General features: G+C 36.5%; 1 protein-coding gene and 1 long non-coding RNA gene across 2 annotated transcripts in view; one reads left to right on the plus strand and one right to left on the minus strand.

Annotated features, from left to right (window-relative positions):
• Window positions 1-22,034, minus strand: part of LOC141430437 (uncharacterized) — a 205,413-nt gene that overhangs the window by 90,512 nt on the left and 92,867 nt on the right. The window lies entirely within an intron of this gene.
• Window positions 1-22,034, plus strand: part of unc-13-4A (BAI1 associated protein 3) — a 138,887-nt gene that overhangs the window by 36,234 nt on the left and 80,619 nt on the right. Inside the window, 3 exon segments of the mRNA XM_074091126.1 lie at window positions 10,733-10,846; window positions 10,848-10,926; window positions 14,826-15,045. Of these exon segments, the coding sequence (XP_073947227.1) occupies window positions 10,733-10,846; window positions 10,848-10,926; window positions 14,826-15,045 (413 nt within the window).

Here is a 22,034-nt window from a genome sequence, read left to right on the forward strand (position 1 = left end):
GGTGGACCAACGAGACGATTTGGGTACCTTGTATGAAAGTGACATGTATCTTTACGGGTCCTAAAGAGTTTCGCGTGAGTCTTGACAAATAGGCAAACTTCATATATATAGATACATGGTACCTACAGTCAATAGATTAGATAGAGTGTCTTAATAGCGGCCTTACTTTGAATATGCCGTACAAAATACAAACTCCTTAGAAAATATTACTTTGTTTAAATAAATATAATAAATAAATAAATATAATTCCTTTAAAATTAGTAATCATTCCCATACTGCTATAGTTTTTTAGTTATCTGGCTGAAATATGGAGCTCTAACAAATAATCGAAAACGACATCAAAATCTACAGCCAATTCGTAAAAATTGTGATCAGAAAAATGAAGCGGTTGAAACGCTTAATTAATTACCCAAGTACCCAACTCATTATTTAGGCCTCGTCTTATAGCTACAAGTATCAGAAACTCGAGCCGAACCGACGCATTTAGACGCGCGTTAGTTGAATATCGAGTCGTTGATAATTTCATGAATCCATCCTTTTAAAATGAAATTGTTTACGGAACTAGTAAATAATTTAACTGAAAATAAGTAAATATAAATAATAATTAAAAAAAACCCGCCTGCAAAATATACCTAACAATTGTTAAGGTAAAATGAACTGAAAAGATCGAAACAAGACGAAAAATTTTAAATAATCAAAAGCTAACAGAATTGAATGAAAAAAATCGATACAAGACCAAACACACACGGTTTACTTAACACAAGTTTATGGTAGTCCTTCAAAATTTAATGCAATATTATGAAATGCAGGTGGAGGCATGCATTTGTTACCCATCACTCAATCTCATGCATCCGCCTGCATTTCATAACATTGCATTAAATTTTGAAGGACTACCATAAACATGTGTTAAGTAAACCGTGTGTGTTGGTCTTGTATCGATTTTTTTCATTCAATTCTGTTAGCTTTTGATTATTTAAATTTTTTCGTCATGTTTCGATCTTTTCAGTTCATTTTACCTTAACAGTTGTTATTTACTATGTAACCTTGCGTACCGCTGGGATTCGAAAAAGCAATAAATTTATTTTAGACACTGACGGGAAAACAAAGGTTATCAAGATAAATAACAGTATCGGGAAGTCACAGAGCCAAAGGATATTAACGTGTTCCAAGAGAAGGGAATTGCAAATCAGCGGCAAGTCCTTGCGACCGCGGGCCCGGGACTTTGTATCAAGGCCGCCCCAGTTTGAGTTACTGTACTACGTATACCGACACAACAACACATCCCTTCTGAGCACAGATTACCTACGAGTCGGCACACTATATCCCTATTTGATCTGCTTTAATTAACCATAAGTTGCTCTGTAGCACCTTTTATCATGTAAGTGGAGGTAATTGATTACCGTGGAGACGCTTCCGCTGGAAATAAGTGCGAAACTAACAATCTCGATGAGGTTGGCAACAGAATTAACTTAAATTTAATTCAGACCTGAGCATTTGGTAATGGGCATCAATAAACAAAGTGGGTGAAACGCGGAATAGCAGGCGGTCTCCCATCGCTAGATGACTCGATTTATCAACGGTAGTCTCATTTGGCCGAATAGAATATTTGATTAAAGTCTCGGGCCGGGTTGCTACTTTTATTTCGTTATACACCTGCGTATACCGGCATCGTCGTTGTTGATGAAGTAATTTCCGGACTTTACATCAAGTTTGTTTCATAAACGGTGATGTTTTGAAGTTATTTTGTGGGCGTTACATCGCGAACCGACATGAAGTGTCACGATGTTGAGCCGTTTTGCTTTTCCTTCGCGGGCCAGTCTGATTGCCTCGTCGCATAACCCTAATAGAAGCAATTAAGGATTCAGCGAGCAGCCCATCTCCTGCACAAGGGAAATTCAATTTGCTATGGTCTTGATACAGTTTGCTTATTTACTTACGTTAATAACATTTAATGAAGCTATGGAGGATCCACTTAGTGCGGGAAATTAAACGACTTAGCACCGCCTGTTTCAGCTTTGACCTAATTGATACACGTAAACTCGCCGAACTACATAATGTTTATAGGCTCCTTTACCACCAGAGATGTGTGAGGATGTGTTGCGAGGAATGTGTTTTCCATGAACCAATTCATTTACCTCGCCTCGCTCCGCTCCGCTATTTCCATCAGAGATGTGCTGTGCGAGGATAGGTAAATGAAGCGTTTCTATTGGTTTATGAAAAACCAATTCCTCGCAACACATCCTCGCACACCTTTGGTGGAAGCTCAGCCATATATGGTATTCTAAATTGTATGATTTTATAGATACCGGACTAATTATTATCTTGGCATGAAAGGGCACATACTTAGGTTTATTATGATTGAGAGTAAGAATTTACTAGCCCATATTGGTCATTGTGCGACCTGTTGCTTATCCCTGCACGTGCTCGCGACCCTTAGGTGAAACTCCCTCCCCCAGTATCGCCCACATGTCAGTTTATGTTCCCTTTAATGGAATCAACTCTAAAATACCTATGTAGGGACATAGTATTAATACAGGTGGATATGCAATGGTCAAAGGACTTTCAATGTTGCAAGTTAAGCCCCATTTAGACTATGCGAGAACTTGCATGCAAGTTTCAGTACATTGCGGTATTTGTTTGATCAACTGAATTCATTGTCCCTCAATAGTCTGCGATGTAAGTCAACTTGAATGCAAGTTCTTGCATGGTCTAAATGAGGCTTTAGACTTCGAGTTCTCGGAAGTCGTAATGTTTAACGGAATCAAATCAAGTGAGATGATGATACGGACAAGAGTGGTTATTGAAAATGGGATGACCGTCAGATCTATAGATTAAGGAATATTGAGACATTCAGAAGTCGAAATTTTATTTTGGTGCGGCTAAAGATATTACGAAGCAGAATCTTAAACCGTAAGAGCTCCTGTTGATTTTTTAAAAGAATTACCTACTGAAACATCTTAAATATATAGGTAAAAAACTTAAGTAAATGATCTATTGTATAACGTGTCCGTATAAACCAATTTACGTTCCAAATTCGAAAAATGACTTACGTAGCTCCATATCAATTCTGTGCACTACTACATACATCATCATTTACTTAAGTTTTTTACCTACCTATACCTACTTACTGTGGTATTTTTCCACTACTTCTGTTCACATAAAGAAGTTGTAGGTATATGTGGACCATAACGTCGCGAGGTTTGTCACATTAACACGTTTGCACAATTACTGCGACCACAGGGTGCCTCAATTATTCGGCGACCGATTACGGTAGTAGGTATTATTGACAAGGAAACTAAATCGCGTACCAGTGTGGTACCTTAGACATATTAGGCATTTTCCTGTCAAAGAGATATTGGGTTTTAAAATAATGAAAGTGTCACTAAAACTGAATCACCAAACAATGTAAAAATGTTTACCTAAAAATTAATTATTAGTCACTAGAAATAATACATATTAATTATCAAATTACGTGGCAGTCATGCGGTTGTCCCTTGATTGATGGTGATGATTGATGGTGATGATGATGGTGGTGATTGATGATGATGACTGATGGTGATGGTGATGGTGATGGTGATGGTGATGGTGATGATGATGGATGGCAATTCAATTTTAATTTTAAAATCATCAAGATCAAGACGACACGGCAAAGTGCCGCGTCCGACGCCGCACCGTTTTACGTTCACGACGCCGCACCGTGGACATGACAATGTGGCCAGCCCTAAGCATTAGCAAAAAATATTCAGTTCTTGCACTTTACCGGCCGCTACCGCGGCACATACTCGCTTCGCTCGCTCGGCTCACCCGCTGAGGGTCGCTGTTCTACCTATCATGCACTCCTCCTTGCTTCGCTCGTCGTTGTACCTAATCAGAGCTGCCTTAGTAGAATAGGTAGCGGCATTGGATTAAGGAACTGATCTATTTATTAGGTGACAGATCTATTATTTTGATGATTGGATTTTGATGATCAAACTATAATTTAAGATACAAATTTACATTAGTCTGCTTACTCATACCTACTTAGAGATAGTTTTGATTAATATGATGACTAATATATTTCTTGGGGATAGATATTATAATTAGGGTATTGCCGATTAGTGTCACATCTAAACTTAGGTGACAGAAAATTTTGTTCCCTTTTAAAATTAGGTCGGCATTTACTTACACAAGATGGTAGGTTCACAACTAAAAAAAGTAAAAGAATAAAGAATTTTGGTACCTAATGATTTGACGACAATTTTACGCAGATGGTTTGGCATTGGCAGACAACGTTTCGCCAAGTAACGGTACGCCGATGAATTAGTACGCAGATGTATTGTTTCGCAGACTAACGTTTCGTAACTATAGGTACTCAGCAGCACATAATTTGGTCCACTCTACGAGTACATACTAAATTATCTATTACTGCATACATTATGATAGCCAAATTTTTTGCCGCTCAGTATATTAACAGAAATTCGTTTAGCTGATTAATCAATACGTATTTTGAACGTTTACTCGAACAACTTTTCGCTTTCGAATTTGATTTTATTTTATTGATTTCAAAACAAACCAAGTCGCGATGCTAGCAGTTCTGTCCTGGCACGCTCGCTCGGCTCGTGCGTTGTTCTACCTAACACCTCCTCGCTAACGCTGGTCATCGCACCTATACCTAACTATATTTTAATGCCATGTGATAATTCTGCTTACTTATCGTGTTAAGACGAACAGTTGTTCGGTTAACTGAAACAATTACGAAACAAACAATCGACTAAACGTAAATCTGCATATCGTTATGCTTCCTACCGTCTACTCGGCGAAAAGAATTATAAGCGGAACAAAGTTATACTAAACGTTGCTCGGCCAAAAGAAAAATCTGCCAATAGTTGTCTGCGAAACGAAAATCTGCGTAATTAAACTCGGCGAAACGACAGGTCACCAAGAAGCATCGACATCTATGTATATAGAATGCATGTTACTTACATCAAAACGGCGCTCAAAATTTGTTCACAACTTGGAACATAAGTAACCACTTTTCTGTGCAACTAGTATGAAAAAGTGGATATGGTATTTTCGAAATTATTGCTTATTATTGCTGAATATTGTTGCTAAACAAATTTGTAAATTGCTGACCGTTTAATTAATTTTCAAATAGAATTAATCTAGCAATAAAACAAGCAGGCATTTTACTGTTATATGTGTAGGTATCCCATTATTATTTTCGGTTCCTAGAAATGTTCTATCCTTTTTCCGTGGTGATACATGATCGGCTGGCCGGGAACTAGCGAAACTTGACTACTACACATTACCGAACTTTCATTGGTTGCGAAATCCGCCCGTATTGATTGTTTCTCTTTCCTGTAATCCTAGGACTGTTTTCCCAGTAATATCAGTTACACGTCGTGGGTGGTTACACGCCAAACAAGGTTTAATTTGAAGTTAATTTGAAGCGGTGTAGTTTGAAATGTAATAGTCCCAAATACCTACATAGGATGTTACTTACTGTATCTATTTAGATTAGACACACAGTTGTGTATTGTGTTTGTATACATTTATTTTCGATATGTATGTATGTAGGTCCAAGATTAAATATAATATAGTATAATAAATTTAAGCAGGTAACTACATTTACATACCAATAAATCATAAGTTCATACTAACTCACCTCAGACAGCAGGGCTACTACGAAACTCGAAGTTGGTGTCGTGTGGTCCCTCTCGCTCTCGTATTAAATAGTGTAAGTGTCAGAGGGACCGCACGACACGAACTTCGAGTTTCGTAGTAGCCCTGCAGGAACGCAATATGATAAATTTTGGTGGAAAAGTTATAAATTTCTGTGCAAAGTTCTTACGCAATTTCGTGATAAACTTTTATATAACATTAATTCACTGGAGAGAAATAAGACAGAAAAACTGCGGTTTAGCTTCGATTCGTACACGTGGGAATTAAACTATACGATACTCGTACTTATAGCTTGGATGAAATAGTGGATTGTTTGAAGTAATAGGATAAAGATAAAAGTTACTCGCAATCAACTTTAGCAAGCAATTTAAACTTTAAATAACGGATTACACACCAGGTTATACGCTGAATAGCGCTTTTATTTTGTTGTAACTACGGGATGTTAGTTTTAGATTATTAATGAACAATGTAAACATGTGTATCGTTTGAGTAAGGCAACATTACTTACTACGTGAGTTCGTGACAGCCATTTCCGCCGCGTTGCTGTTACAACAGAATATATATGGATGGGTGTTTCTTTGTCCAGAAATATCAACGTTACAAAGGTTGGACTCTAAGTTTTGTTATTTTCTGTATGATGTATTTAGGAACTTGTTTAGTGACGCACATTTATTTACATTATTATTATTATTATGTACCTATATATCTGTACAATAGGTATAATAAAGATAAAGTTAAAGTTATGTAGTACAGACACAAACAAAGTACAAGGTAAAACTACTGAAACGATCATAAAAATTCTTTTATAATAAAAATACGCGTAAGCTTAATGTTCAGCTGGTTGACGACATCAGAATAAAATACAATTCAAAATTATTAATTGAACAACATAAAGCAGGCAATCACATGCAACTATCAGACTATCGGTAGTGTCCGCACCCAGGACCCTGATGCAAAAAAGAAATTGGGTCCCAAATTTCTGCTTCCTATCTTGTCTTACTTGGCTTTGTTTCAACTAAAAACTTTTTTTGACCCTTAATTTACATTTAGGGTCCGAGGGCCCCTAGAGCGTGAGAGCTCCGGTACACGGCACTCAACTGCCTCGCCCTCCGATTGCTACGCAAATGGTCGTAATGCGGTGAGCGCGAGTTATTCACAGGTCGCTTGCGGTTCACGAGACTAAATACAAGATAATGAGGTGAGACAATGCCAATTAAATGCTGAACGACTTGAGTCAAGGCTATGAAACTCTGTACTGATATGAATGCGATAACCTTTATGCCGAGCACTCAAGATCAATCAAATTGCTTATCCTCTGCAACAATAAGCGGAACTATAATAAACCACATTAGCCTCTCAGCAACTAAAGCTTCTAGCGGGCTCATAGCTAAGCTTCCAGGTTCACCAAGTAAACTAAATTATTCTACCAAAGGTTTACACAGTTCTGAGTATTAAGGATAAGTTTACTATCAGCGAAGCCCGTTTCGATGACGCTCCTTTTTTAACCGACTTGAAAAAAAGGAGGAGTTTATCAATTCAGTTGTATTTTATATATATATATATTGTTACCTCATAACTCCATCAGTTGTGGACCGATTTGAAAAAAAAAAGTTTTTTCATTCATATATGTATAGAAATCCCTTCAATTAAGTCCTATAAGCAACAAATCAGGATCTGATGATTGGATCCTAAGGAAATCGAGGGAACTCTTCAAATATTGTTGGGACCCCTATGGTAATTTGGATATACTTAGTAGTGCATTTGCTCATGAAAATCATCATTTGGTGGCAGTGGAACTGATGATGAAGACCACAGATGACCACCGGAGCTACTCAATAACAAGAATTTCACGGGCTCAATTTCAATAACTTTAACACAGTTGCTAAGCAGTTTATGCTCGTAATGCATAGGTATATGGTAAAAATGAAACGGGTGGTAAAGGACCAGAACTCCTCAATAATTAACATCTCTGTATCGGAAAAAGCAATCGTTTCTAAAAGAAGATGAGCAAGTGACATTAAACTATTGTATCTTAGATTATTAACACTAAAAAGCGTGAAAAAAATGTTACTTATAACAAAAAAAATTACCAACTAAAAATCCATGAAAATAATTTTTCACCTCAGCACCTCAAACAGGCAGGTTTTGCTATGAGAAATCAGTGAGCAAAGGCGGATTTTCACTGAATTTCAAATATTTGAACTCCACTTTGATCTGTCACTTTCATTTCAACACGAAAAAAGCGAGATATAGGATCAAATGTGTTGATTACAATCTTAAATTAAATTTATGGTATTAAAAATATATCGATACCTAATAAATTACATGACAACGAAATATTTCCAAAATGTAAATTTCCCTGCTCTTTTAATAAAGTATGCAACCTCGTTGCACGAAAGCCGCTTCTCTTGTTTTTTTTTTTAAATAAAAGAATTCCGTATACTGCCTCTAAAGTTGGAATAAATATTTGTTAAATTGATTGAATTTGTAAGAAATCTATTTATGTTTACGTAATGGAAATCTTTAAAAAGAAACGAATTTAAGGGTTTAATACTAATACCCAAATAAACTTTTTTCATTTTTTCAATAACATTTATAATAATTTATATGTTTATTGTTCAACCTTTATAATGAATGACCCAAATATGAGGCTTTTTGCTGTATAAAAAATAAGTATGACATATTTGACAAGAAGTTCTAAGTTCATATTACAATGCTTGTTATGAGTATTAGATTTGTATTTAACTACTGGACACTTTTTCGTTCCGAATTCAAAACCTCTCTACCTATTTCTGGTGACTTTTTAAAGATGTAATCGCGACTGTTCGTATCATTTTTGAGTAAGGGTTTTAAATGGGATTTGTTTCTTAATAATCGGATTTTATTTTGGAAAAATGTGTTTGTTTTGTAAACAGGTAGGTATATGTGGTTATATTCTTATGTTACATTTAAATCATGTTCTCGCTGCTGAGTTGAAAAAATTTATGAGTCACACGAGACCAAAGTTTTTTTGCATCTCGTGTGTTTGAAGTTTGAATCCCTTGCTGCTCGCAGGATTCTAACCTAGAATCACTCGCTAACGCTCGTGATTGAATTATAGAATCCTTCGCTTACTCGAGATTCAAAATCAACACTCGCAACAAAAAATAACTTTGCTCTCTTGTTGCACAAATAACTATTCTATTCACGAGCCAGCAGGAGTGATTGGAGCCCGCTAAATATAATATGTAGGTGAGGTGAGGTAGACGACTATAGGTCCGCTCCTGCTGGCTTGTGCTGAGGCACATACTTGAAACTGGTAGAAAATTATTTTCATGGTTTTTTGTAGTCGGTTCAATTTTTTGTTATATTTTTTTAATCGGTTAAAAAGTACCTATCTGCAAAATATAACAATATGTCTTGTCTGCTAAAATCCACGCGGGAACATAAGATTTTCTGGATTAAAAACTATCATAATAATTTGCCATTGTCAGGGTCTCAAATGACTCCATACCAAATAGGTGTTGCCCGCGACTTTGTCCCCGAAGAATTCGTTTATCGCGTGCCAGTGCGAATTATACAATTCTCTGCGATAAAAAGTATTCTGTGTCCTTCTTGCATTCTCGAACTATTTCCATATTAAATTTTATTACGAGTGCAATAAAAAGAAACGCGCGTTGGTAGTTAAAAGTTCCACATCAAGTTTATCTAACTCGAGCATCACTTAGGAACAAATTGATGACATTATTTAACAAGACGGAAAAGAAATCTCCTGCGTAAAAGTTTCAGATATCTTCGTAGGACTTTTATTTATTTTTAATGGTTAATCGATTCAGCTGACGTGGGCTGGCAATCTAAAATTAACTATGTTTGATGAAATATTTTTCGTAAACATTGGTACATCAATGAGCCAAGGTCCTTGAAAATGTATCGTTAAAACACAGTTTAGTAGATACCTAATTTATAACATGAAAATCCAAAGCCTACGTCGAAATTGTGTACTTAATTTCAAAATGAAGTAACAACATAAAATCAACAGGCACATAAAAGTGCGCTGAAACCGAGTAAACAGCAACGGCCCTTTGGAAAAGTGCCGCATCAAGTTCTTACGACTTACACCATCGTGCAGTATGGCCGGCGTTCATTAGTGCTGAACCCTGATGAGTTTGTTGTAGCCAACACGGGGAATTGCGTCGGAAAACAAACATAATCAGAAAACGATAAAAACATCTATACGTACCTACGATACAAGTAAATAAATATTGACGTATCCATAACTTAAGTGCGTTCATGACGTAACTTATCCTACCCTATTAATATTATAAATGCGAAAGTTTGTATGCGTGTGTGTTTATTACTCCTTTGCACTAAAACAGCTATACGGATTTGAATAAAACTTGGTATGTAGATAGCTAGCTAGACATGTGGAATAACACCTAGACTACTTTTTATCCCGAAATTCCCCCGGGATCGGGATAGTCGGCTCTTCGGCTTTCGGGATCTTGAAATTTTAACCGCTGGTAGAGTCATGAAATTTATTTTGGCAACGTTGTTTTTAAAGCAACGTTAATGATAACCACAACTTATTTATTGGGAATTCAGGAAAATCCCGGAATTTCAATTCAACTGCTGGATCTCTCTGCTGGTTTATGCGCGCGAAGCCACGGGTAAACACTGTACCACTATATGATTTTAATGAGTAAGACGGTAGAGACAATAATCTTGTAAGATATAACAACATGGACCTCATCTCACGTCTTAGGTACTCAATAACGTTAGTTTGGTAGACCGAATTTCATCTTATTGCGTAGGTGGGCTTTGTAGCAATTTAAGCAAACAACGATTTGATGACCGAATAGTTAATAAGTGGTTATAGAACCTATTTAACTATGAAGCTTGAGGTCCTAAATTCGATCCCCGGTCGAGGCAGATATTTGCATCAATAATGCGAATGTTTATTCTCAGATCTATATAATTATGTTTATCCGTTGCCTAGTACCCAAAGTAAGTACAAGCTTTGCTTAGTTTGGGCCTAGGTCAATTGGTGTCAATATACGATATTTATTTATTTATATCTGTTTATTGTTACCAGGGTTCAAGAAACAGATGGATCTTACTTCGAGAGTTTCACGGCTCTCTCCTGGAGGCAAGAGAACAGGCGGCTTGCGGCGCTCCGCCTGGCCGAGGCGCGCGCCGAGCGTCCGCCCCCCCCCCTCGCACGAATTGGGTCTGCCCAGTGTCTCTGCTCAACTCTCTCATAAGGAACACGAACATCTTTATACGGAGGTTTCCATTTATTGTTTTGAATGAAGATTAGTTTTTTTTTAATAGCATAGCCCACCAAGACTCTTTTGTTAGTTTGATAATAGGTAATATCAGTTACCTACCATAATCTTTTCATAAACGATCAAAACGCAGAGCAGTTCAATTTAGGCACCTAAACTGAATCGTCGAAATTGGTACCACGACGTTTATTTCTCAGAGCTGTCTCAATGGTTTACAAGTGAATGAAAGACCGATATTGTCTCTGGTCCGAAACTGAAACGCTAAGTCGCGAAAGGGATGCCGCTATATGCAAACCAAATATTGTATACTAAAACCTCTTTATTTTGGAAAACCATAACTCTATGTCATTGCATGTTCTTAGCAACCGTTGTGTTGATTACAAATAAAATGTTTACGCTGTCACTAATCCACGAGTCTCGTTTCTCACTGAAAACTATGTCGTGATGGAACCTATGAAAAGTTATAAAACTTGAATAAAAGTTTAAAAGTTCTTAAATACTCCAAGTAAAACACTTAAAATTCCAAAAGAATTGACAGAATGAGTAACTTATACTGAATCGCAAAATTTGACAATGAAGCGATTCAATTCCCACTCATGTTAAGCGTCATGGTACGAAAACCGCTTGAAGTTTAGAGCCTAAACTGAATCGTATTAAGAGATCGTGGTAGGCCCCCAGTTCTTATTACAAGCTTTATTTACTTTTATCCGTTGATAAAAAATATTCTTGTAAGTTCAATTAGACCCACTTCCAGTGTGTTGAAATTTAGTATAACTACATAAAGATTATGTAGATTAGATGCCAATGGAAGTACAGTCAAATAAAAGTACAGTCAGCATAAAGCTTGTTTTTATAACGAAAATTTAAATTGATTAAGTACATACATAACATTACACTATGTAGATTCACAGTGTCCATAATAAATAATCGAACAATAGCTCATTTAGTTAATAATTCATTAAGTTCAAATTCAAATAAATAGCAGGGGCGGGGTTGATAATAACCCATCCGGAAAGGTACCCGGTGTTTAATAATTTGCCATTTGCTAACCGTACCTACGCTAACGGTCCCCAGGCACGCAAGTCCCGGTCCTAACTCGTCCTTTCACCCACACATTCCCCTACGTCTCACCATTTTTTCATTAGCGGGCCACCTTAAGCTTTCCTCGTGACGTAATTGTTTTCTACATCCATCTAAGGTCGCAAGCATTTTATTATACAATAAACTTAATCTTGTGTACATATTTGAGATATTGTCTTCTTGGGTATTTATGTGCCCTTAGCATTTTATTTTTAAAAGAATAAAGCTTCTGTTCAACGGAGCGAATCGTACTAGAGTGGAAAACGGGAGACTGGTATCGAGCTTTCTATGTAAGAGAGGCGTAATTGACCACTTTTTCCCTATTTGAATCGACAACCATTTATTTGAAAGTACTAACCACCGGAAACCATTAACGTTAAATCGACAATAAAACTTGAATTCAATCTTGAGACGACGCTATAGGTAGAGACCGTTAATAAAAAACCGTCCAAGTGCGAATTGAATTCGCACAACGAGGGTTTTGCACAAAGCTACCAAAATGTAGCCGTGTGGGATCGTTTTAGATTGGTACTACTCGTAACATACCAAACAGACAAATATGGAAAGTAAGATTTTTTCTTATTGGTTGTGCACTAAATTTCAAGTTTCTGGTTTTGATTCCCCTGCAATCAGGTAGTATGGAAACATGGTGCTTAATTATTTATCTTTTGATTGGGTTGATTTGGAAGTTTCATTTTTTCAGTGCACCAAAGTTTGTAGACTGAGTAAATATGTGTTACTTATTAATTTCAGCTTGATACCTCTACGCATTCCTAAGAAAAAGTGATTGACAAACGGACGGACGGATGGGCTGACAAATGGACATACAGACAGACATACCAACAGACGGATAACAAAGTGATCCTAAAAGGGTTCCGTTTTCAAACTTAGGTACGGAACGCTAAAAATCAAATAAAAATGGCTAAAGGAATGGAATACAAAGCGACAAGGAATCAGTGTTCTTTTCCCTAGTTCATTGTCCCAAATTCACTTTTACTTAGACGTTTTTGTACTTAAGGGGATCCCATACCCCAATGACCTTCGATCTGAATTCCTTAGTTTTCTAATGTTTTTTGTAGCTTATTATATTAACAACAACGGCTTTAAGGGCATTTCTCTCATTTCGTGCAAAACGTAAAAATTTGCGAGAAAATATTTATTCCTTTTATTTGCGCGCTTATTAGAAGTTTTGCGTCAAAATAACATATGTAATTAATTTCCCAGTTAATTATACTTAAGATTAGCAGAAATGTATTTTTTTAATTTATTTAAAGTATGGTACTTAATGACAAATGAAATGTTTCATTACCATGTGTCGGTAATGAAAAATTGCTGTCAGAAACAAATAAAAATCCACGTCAAATCAAGGTTTTTTTTACTTAAAAAAAAAACAACTCTAAAACGCAATTAACTTAACAAAACAAAATCATTTAAAGTTATATCAACCTTAATTTACTCCAATAAACAAACGTTTAATATTGTTTGAAAAAAAACATTACCATTTTTTACTATCAATACCATTTTCCTGGTGGTGGTAAATGATGGTAAAGAGAGGAATGGTAATGATAATTCATTCGTTTTCATCGATTAACTTCTTTAGTAAAGACAATACGTACTTAGTGTCATCCATTGTTAAAAGTATTCGAAAACCTAATCGGGCTAATCAATGGATGATGAAACGGCCCCTTAGTATTTATAATACAATGACACCTTCAACACTTAGCACCAAAAAGCGCAAATGGTAATGAAACAAAATGCGTACCAAAGGTGAAATTCCGACAGTCCACATTATTTTTTCTAAAATCTGCCAGCGTCTGCTCTATTTGCTGTCTACTTGTCAACTAGAAGTCAAATTCCAACACGCGCGGAAGGGGCGAGGCATAACACTTCAAGTGTTCACGAGCTGTTTTTCTTAAATCAAATAGAACTTATGGTAATGACATTTTTTTTGTACCAAAATTATCTGTGTTCAATGCACGTAAACAGCAAACGCTATATTTTTTTAACTTTACATTTTTAATCCTTGATATATACCTTAAACATACTAGAAGAACAGCACTCCGTGAAACATCAGGTTATTTTATTATTAAATTTAATTTTCGCCCCTTGCACGGTAATGGTAATGAGATTTGGGCTATAAAAAAAATATTATTACTCACTAATATCATATTAAGTAAAAGTTTTAGGTGGCAGATATACTTTGATACTCAGCTAAAACGTAAAAAAATATTTGGTTGTTGTAGAGTACGTAGTTTTGTTTTAATTTAGATGGACATGCGATTTGCACGAAATGAGAGAATTACACTTAAGCAATATAGTACTTATCCCATATTTACTTCAAAGTTCATTGTCTTCGAGATATTTGACATCAAAGTTGAACAATTTTAGGCCAAAAAACTGGTTTTCGGACCATAACTTTTGTGTTAGTTAGTTTCAAATGAAAACCCTCGACCAGTTTTAAGAGACTTCAAAGACAAACCCAAATATGTAGACTTGGTATATGTTAGATCTTTCACGTCAATAGAGATACGAAATAAGTGTTTTTTTCAGACAATGTTTAAAAAAATCATACAAAATTAAGTATTCATTTTTTTTTATTCGGTACTTGCACAAAAATGGAGATAAAAGATTGGAGAACCGCTAACCGTTTGACCTTTAATTCTATCTGTAGTGCAAAAGTTACGTATGTAACTAGGTGACAAAATACTAGGACCTGTTTGATACCATCCTTTGATAAGAACTTATCTGAACAAGCCTGTTAGACTAATAATAATAAAAAAACTGTCACTTGCGTCCATCGGTAAGAGCTTTTTTTTCTAGGTGCTATACTGCATCGAGAACGCAGTCGGTGCACCTGCGCCCGACGGTCAGTTTGCCGCGTACAAGGAGGAGGTGATTGAGTACGCTCGCCGCGCGTTCCGAGTGGCGCCCGAGACGCACTCCCGCGCAATCCGCGCGGCTGGCTCCGAGCGTCCGCCCACCGTCGTGCTCGGCTGCACCGTCATCGAAGCTGATGGACTGGAGGCGAAGGACGCTAACGGTAAGGATTTAATATGCCAACAGTTATTGTATACGAGTACATCACAGCATAACCACAGATTAGTTAAGTGACATACTCGACCTCGTGTCAGAATACATATACTCAGCACGTGTCAAAGATAGCGTGGGGAAGTGCTATATTGTAAGTAGTAACGGTGCACTGGCATAACGACAGCGGCGGCCTTAGGGGGTGGCGAACAGGGCAATCGCCCGGAGCCTCGCTCTTGCAGGGGCCTCACGCAACAACCCAAGCAAATTTTAAAAAATATATAGAAACCAGACCTATACTTGCGTATCACATACTTTTCACGAATGACAAAGGGCCTCGCAAAGACCTGCTGCCCGGAGCCTCGCAATGGGTAAGGCCGCCGTTGCATAACGACACTTGATCCTATAGGTGCACTCGCACGACCCAGTGATCATTTGACAAAGCACAAGGGCAAATTAAGGTTTTTTTCAGGGTGTAGGTTATTCGAGCGTTTCAATCACCTCATTTTCGTGATCATATTTTTTTATGAAAGGGCTGTAGAATTTGATGACAAAAATAATCGAACAAATTTCAGACGTTCTGTAAGTCCTTCTACTAGTATAAATAACCAGGAAACTATAACATAATATTCAACCATATCAACAAAAATGTGCCAGGGTGGAGCGATTTTTTTATTTATTTTGAATAGTGCTAAAAAGTTGCAATTTTTTCAAAGGTTTATGAGAAAAATAAAAATATTCAAACCTACCTTGAGCCCTCTACTGTCATTAAAAGATTGAAAAAAAAATGTTATGTTAAATTCCGTAAAATATTGTGTTTTTACCTAAAATTATGTTGTCATCTTATTCAAAATATACCTAGTTTAAGTAAAACGCCTTTGTAACGCACTAAATGTATCAAAATTATAAATTAACTACCAAAACTACCAATACCACCAATTTTCATGACTTGTAACACGAAACTGTATGTATTGATAAAATTTTTGATTGAAGCTGATGTCTCGTGACTTTTCAGCATAAAAATATTTATTTATTTATTTTTATGTGAAATTACGAAGTTTTCATACAAGAATCAAAATCTTCGAGGTGAGGTAGAGGGCTAAAACATATGTCGAAAACATAACATAAAATATTTATGTAAGAAACTAGTCCATATGCAAATTTTTAGAGGTATTCGAGACTGATTAAACAACTTTTTTTTTGTCCATACATAGACACTCCACCCTATTACCTAGTAGGTATTAACGTCAAGAGAGTACCAAGTCTTTCAGCTTAACTTTTCCGTTGCGCTAGGTGGGTAAATATTATTTTAAAATCAGCAACAGTCCTGCGAAACACTGTAATCTCCGAAACATTGAATGTTAACTCGTGTAAAAAAGGTAATGTAACGGCAGATGCAATGCTAACGCGTCGCTCATTTCTCATTTACATGCAAATAAGAAGGCACGAACCGAGACTGTGTAACAGAATTTGAGCAACGTTCGTGAATAAATAGATAGCTGTTGTGACTGATCATAGCATGACAAAGTATACAAAGTCGTTGATTATTTGTTTAAAATTGCTGGTTATATTGCGAATTTTACGATAAAAGCAGTGGCCCAAAAGATTCTAATTGTAGTTTAGTTTATTAATACTTACGTTTTAGGTAATTGGATCGTCTGGCAATAATCCATTTACGGTACACTGTTTTTCCTATTATTCCAATAAAAATATTTTATCTAAAAAAGATTGATTAGGATAGGCTACCTTCTGATACCTGTTGTAAGGAATGCAAAATTTCGCTTCCCTTATATTGTAGGTCAACGCATAAGTAAAAGCAAAACGGGTTACATTGTGCTATTTTCCATAGCATTCGAAACATCATTATAATTCCTTTCGCGTTCATTGCAGAAAAGGAAAGAAAACCGTTTCTCTGTTCGTATTGAACTTATTTCTTGGGTAGGATGTATGGATGGAGTGATCTCTACAAAGTTTTCCACTCTACGAGGCCCAGGCTGGGTCGTTTACGTGCGGGTTTTCATCCTGCCTTTTTGCCCACGCAACGTTTCTCAGCGCTTACATCATATTCGTAAATTATAAATATGTAGACGTCGGCTGTCCTTTTTGTTCTTTGAAAATTCAAATGAGACCTGAGATTTACGTGGAATTCACGTTGCGACTTGAAGTGGATTAGTTTAGTAAAGGCGAATATTTTAATACATCTACGCAAATGTATGTCAGAAGTCTGTTCCTCAATGAAAAGAATGTATTTAAGTAGGTACTTCAGTCAGACGACCGGATGGCCAAGTGGTTGGTTAGAGAACCTGACTACAAAGCTTGGGGTCCCGGGTCCGATTCCCGGCCGGTTCAGATATTTGTATGAATGTTTGTTCTCGGGTCTTGGATGTTTAATATGTATTTAATTTAAGTATGTACCTATAAGTATGTTTATCCGTTGCCTAGTATCCATAGTACAAGCTTTGCTTAGTTTGGGACTACGTCAATTGGTGTCAAGGGTCCTATGATATTTATTTATTATTATTATTTATTTATTCAAATAAACATAAAAAATACACAGAATAATTAACATCAAATAGATTTCCCTATTAAGCTATTAAGCAAATAAAATCACTACTTTAGTATATTTTTGTATGTATTTCAAACTCAAGTTCCTACGTTGGCAGCTAGAATACAAGTCATCTGTTTAACACCCTTGCGTCCGTTTCCTATTATTATTCAAAAACAGAACTATGCTGCCAGCATCGAATCAACGGACACAAGAGGTTAGTACAGTACCTACAAAATATGCTCGTGGTAAACAAGCTCTCTCTTGTAATGTAAACGAAACTCCGCTAAACGCATTAGGTACCTTACCTACCTACTTACTTTTATATCGATTATACTCGTAGCTTAGGTTCTTATGGAATCACGTCAAGTTAATTTGCTCAAAATGTCTGCTTTAACATTAAATAGCAAAATGTTTCCGATCAATACAACCGTGCTTTGATTACTTAATCAATTAAAGTGAAGAGGTATCGCGCGTCATAATAAATTTGTACTTATCGAGCGAACCTATTACTTTATTACATGCGGGCTACTTTCGGAGTGGCCAATATCAAGCAGCTACGTTTTGTTGGTTACATATTTGAATATCGAAAATTAAAATACCTACGGGTAAAATGTCGTTGTTCAAAATATCGAAAATTAAAATGTCGACTTTATCGAAATATCGAAAATTAAAATAACGAAAGTTTATATTGTGGAATGGATAACCTACGTCCAATATCGTAAATCTAATTATCAACAAAAGTGTTATCGAAAAATATAAATATCGAAGTACAGAGTATCAAATATCCTATGTGTGAACTATCATGTGACAGGGCGATTTTTTAATTTTCGACACTAAAATATGTTGGGCCGTAGTTCCCACGCGGGCCCAGTGCTGATCGGGAACTTCACTCGCACGCGTGGGAACTACGGCCCAAGCCCGCTCTTGTTCAGAGAGGAAGCCTGTGTCCAGCAGTGGGACGTACGTATATAGGCTGGGATGATGATGAAAATATGTTGACATTTATTTATAACTTAGATGTAATGGTTTTCGACATTTTTAATCATTCGATATTTTAATCACTCGATATTTCAATCGTAGACATTTTAACCATAGGTTTAACAACTTTCGATATTACGATACAATCGATATTTTAATTTTCGATTATTTTTAACATCGACATTTTACCCGGCCGTAAGTTACTTAGACTTTTGTAAGTTCAGTCAAAATCATAAATATAAGTTTGAACGTTACCAACACATTATGTCTTTAACCATAAAGTTGTTGTATGCTTATATACATATTATATTTTGCAAGATGTTATTAAACTCGATTAGTATATTATTGCCTAGGCCTAGAAGTGTAGAAGCATGAGTACCTATTGTTTTTAACGGACGAGCTTAATTTATGAAGTCAGCAATTGCTGTTCCGGTCGAGGCAAATAGTGTTTTTCTCAAAAATCTAAAAAGGAAAAACAAAAATAAATGATCATGTACCTAATAGGGAATATGCAAGAACACATTTTTTTATTAATAACTAAATATATAATAATTGATACACCACCTTCGACCAGTGTGTGTAGCCAGTGATGACTTATGGCGCTGAGACGTGGTCCTTGACTGTTGGCCTTTTAGAGAGGCTCTTATGGAGAGAGCTATGCTTGGACTTTCTTTGCACGATAGAAGAACTAAAGTCGCCGACATAGCTGGAAAAATATGCAAGTTGAAGTGGCAATGGGCGGGCTGCATCGCTCGAAGAACAGATAACCGTTGGGGGAGAAAAGTCCTCGAGTGGCGACCACGAACCGGAATAGACGAAGCGTTTTCAGGTCTCCCACCAGGTGGACTGACGCCATCGTGAGAGTTGCGGGAAACCGGTGGATGCAAGTGGCGAGTTGTCGTTCATTGTGACGTTTTAAGGGGGAGGCCTTTGTTCAGCAGTGGACGTCTTCCGGCTGATGATGATGACGAATAATTGATATCTTAACTTGATACAAAGCTGAAAAATAAAACAGTGACGTAAATATCTTTGAAGCAAAAAAAACAACAACTATATGAATTAAAGTTGAGGTAAGGCTTTTTAATAGAAATACCAAGATATAGATACTACTTTTCGCTTCATTGTTAGGCACACTTAGCTATAAATATATATATTAGTGTGTAAAGACCTTCCAATAAAACCACTAACTTTATTAAAAAAAATTGCACAAAGCCTTTTAAAATTAACGCTATCGTTGCTGTGTAATGCGCTTAAATGACGCATTACACAGCAACGATAGCGTAAACTCTGAAACTTCCCGTTAAAACATGTGAGGAACAAAGCTTGGTGGCTGGGCTCGCCGGCAGCGGCGGCGTGCTGTACCACTACCATGAGTTTACAGTGACCGTACTCGATAGCGACGGCGTAAATTATTTGTAGAGGCGCTGTACAATTCTCCATACGAATAATTTTGGCCGTCACTATCGAGTACGGTCACTGTAAACTCATGGTAGTGCTACTGTATTGAATTACGTGAGAGCCGGGCGATGCCGCCCCGACGACGCATCAATAGCCCGCGCACCACTGCTTTTGATGTTCACGCGTACCCACAGAATTGGAAAATTTAGCCCCAATTCCCTGATACGTATCTCACTCATTACCCCGCTTATTTTTAAATAATTGCCTAACAAAGTTCACGTTTAGTAAACAATCGTTTTCACCTCAGCACCCCAAACAGGCAGGTTTTGCTATGAAAAATGACTGAGCAAAATCGCATTTTTCACGACACTGCTCGAAAATGTGGCCATCGATAACCTAAATCCAGTACCCAAAACTGCTTACATTTAATAGCCGACTCATTTATGGCTCGCAAAACACGACAACAATGTAACACATTACGAAAACAGGTCGAATCAATATATGTATTTCATAATACGATACGACTTTTTACAAGCTTTTATTTAATTTCACCTGTCCCGTTGTCTGTCTGTCTGTGTGTCTGTCTGTCTGTAATTAAATCTTGCAAGTTAAATTTGACCAACTTCCATACCACCAAGGTGGTGTTTGACTAACTTCCAGTAGTCAGATTGACTTGAAATTTGGAATACTTATGTAAATCGCGTATATAATAATCTAATAATCTAGTAGTGATGCAGGACGAACTTCAACGGTTAATAGCATCGACTTGAAATTTGATATGAAAATGTATTTTGGGTGATAATGCAAGTACAGTTAACAAAAAGTACAGTCAGCAAAAAAAGCTTGTATTAAAAATGAAATTTTTATGGTGTGGTTATTAGAATAAAATTTCTGAATTTCATTCCTGGCGTGCTGAAACGACAATTCAAACAAACTTAAACACTCAAAGGTTCAAAGTTTGACTGGTAGAGATCCCTTAAAGGGATCAGTTCGCCTTTGTACATATATTTAATTGTTTGTCATCTGTGTTTGTTTACTTATTTTGTACAATAAAGAGTTTACATAGGTACATACATACATACAATTGGACCAAGCAAAAGTAATCGTCTGCTGCATGTGAAATTAAATTGACTATCTATGTTACTAGTATTTACAAATTACTATCTATGTTATTAGTATGAGATTTGTATCGTATCTACTGGACACTTTTTCGTTCTGAATTCAAAACCTCTCTACTTACCGGAGACTTAATCGTTGTGGCATTATTAACTTTCTGGTGGCTTTTTAAAGAAATAACGGCGACTGGAAGTATCATTTTTAGGGTTCCGGAGCCAAAATGGCAAAAACGGCACCCTTATAGTTTCGTCATGTCTGTCTGTCTGTCTGTCCGTCCGTCTGTCCGCGGCTTTGCTCAGGGACTATCAATGCTAGAAAGCTGTAATTTTGCACGGATATATATGTAAACTATGCCGACAAAATAGTACAATAAAAAATTAAAAAAAAAAATTTTTTAGGGTACCTCCCATAGACGTAAAGTGGGGGTGTAAAGGTTTTAATGTGATTATTATATTTGTTTCTTAGCAATCGGATTATTATATCGGTTATTTTACATTTTTGTCTTTGTTTTGTAAATAAGCATATTATTGTGTCGTTTTATAACCTTTAAATTATGTTCTCGCTGCCGAGGTGAAAAGTTGTATGTGTCACACGAGACTAAAGTGTTTTTGCATCTCGTGTGTTTGAATCAACACTCGCAGCAAAAAACAACTTTGCTCTCTTTTTGCACAAATTGCTAATTCTAAACGATCACTGAAAGCAAAAAATCAAATTTCCTGAAGCGAAACTTCCTTACAACAGTTTTAGAAATGTTTACGAAGTTGAACGTTATTCAATTACTCTCTCTTCGAGTTTTACAAACCATATTATACTATTGGAGGGCATAATAAAATAAGACCGTTGAAATGTGAATATAATATTCGGTGTTATATTTACCCTCGAAAAACATTTCGCTCGTGTAAGAGATTTGTTCTTAGTTAAGGAAATAAGGAGCGGTGGACCATGTCGATCCAACGGCAAAA

Source organism: Choristoneura fumiferana, chromosome 8 (genome assembly GCF_025370935.1).
Source record: "Choristoneura fumiferana chromosome 8, NRCan_CFum_1, whole genome shotgun sequence".
Taxonomy (NCBI): Eukaryota; Metazoa; Arthropoda; class Insecta; order Lepidoptera; family Tortricidae; genus Choristoneura; species Choristoneura fumiferana.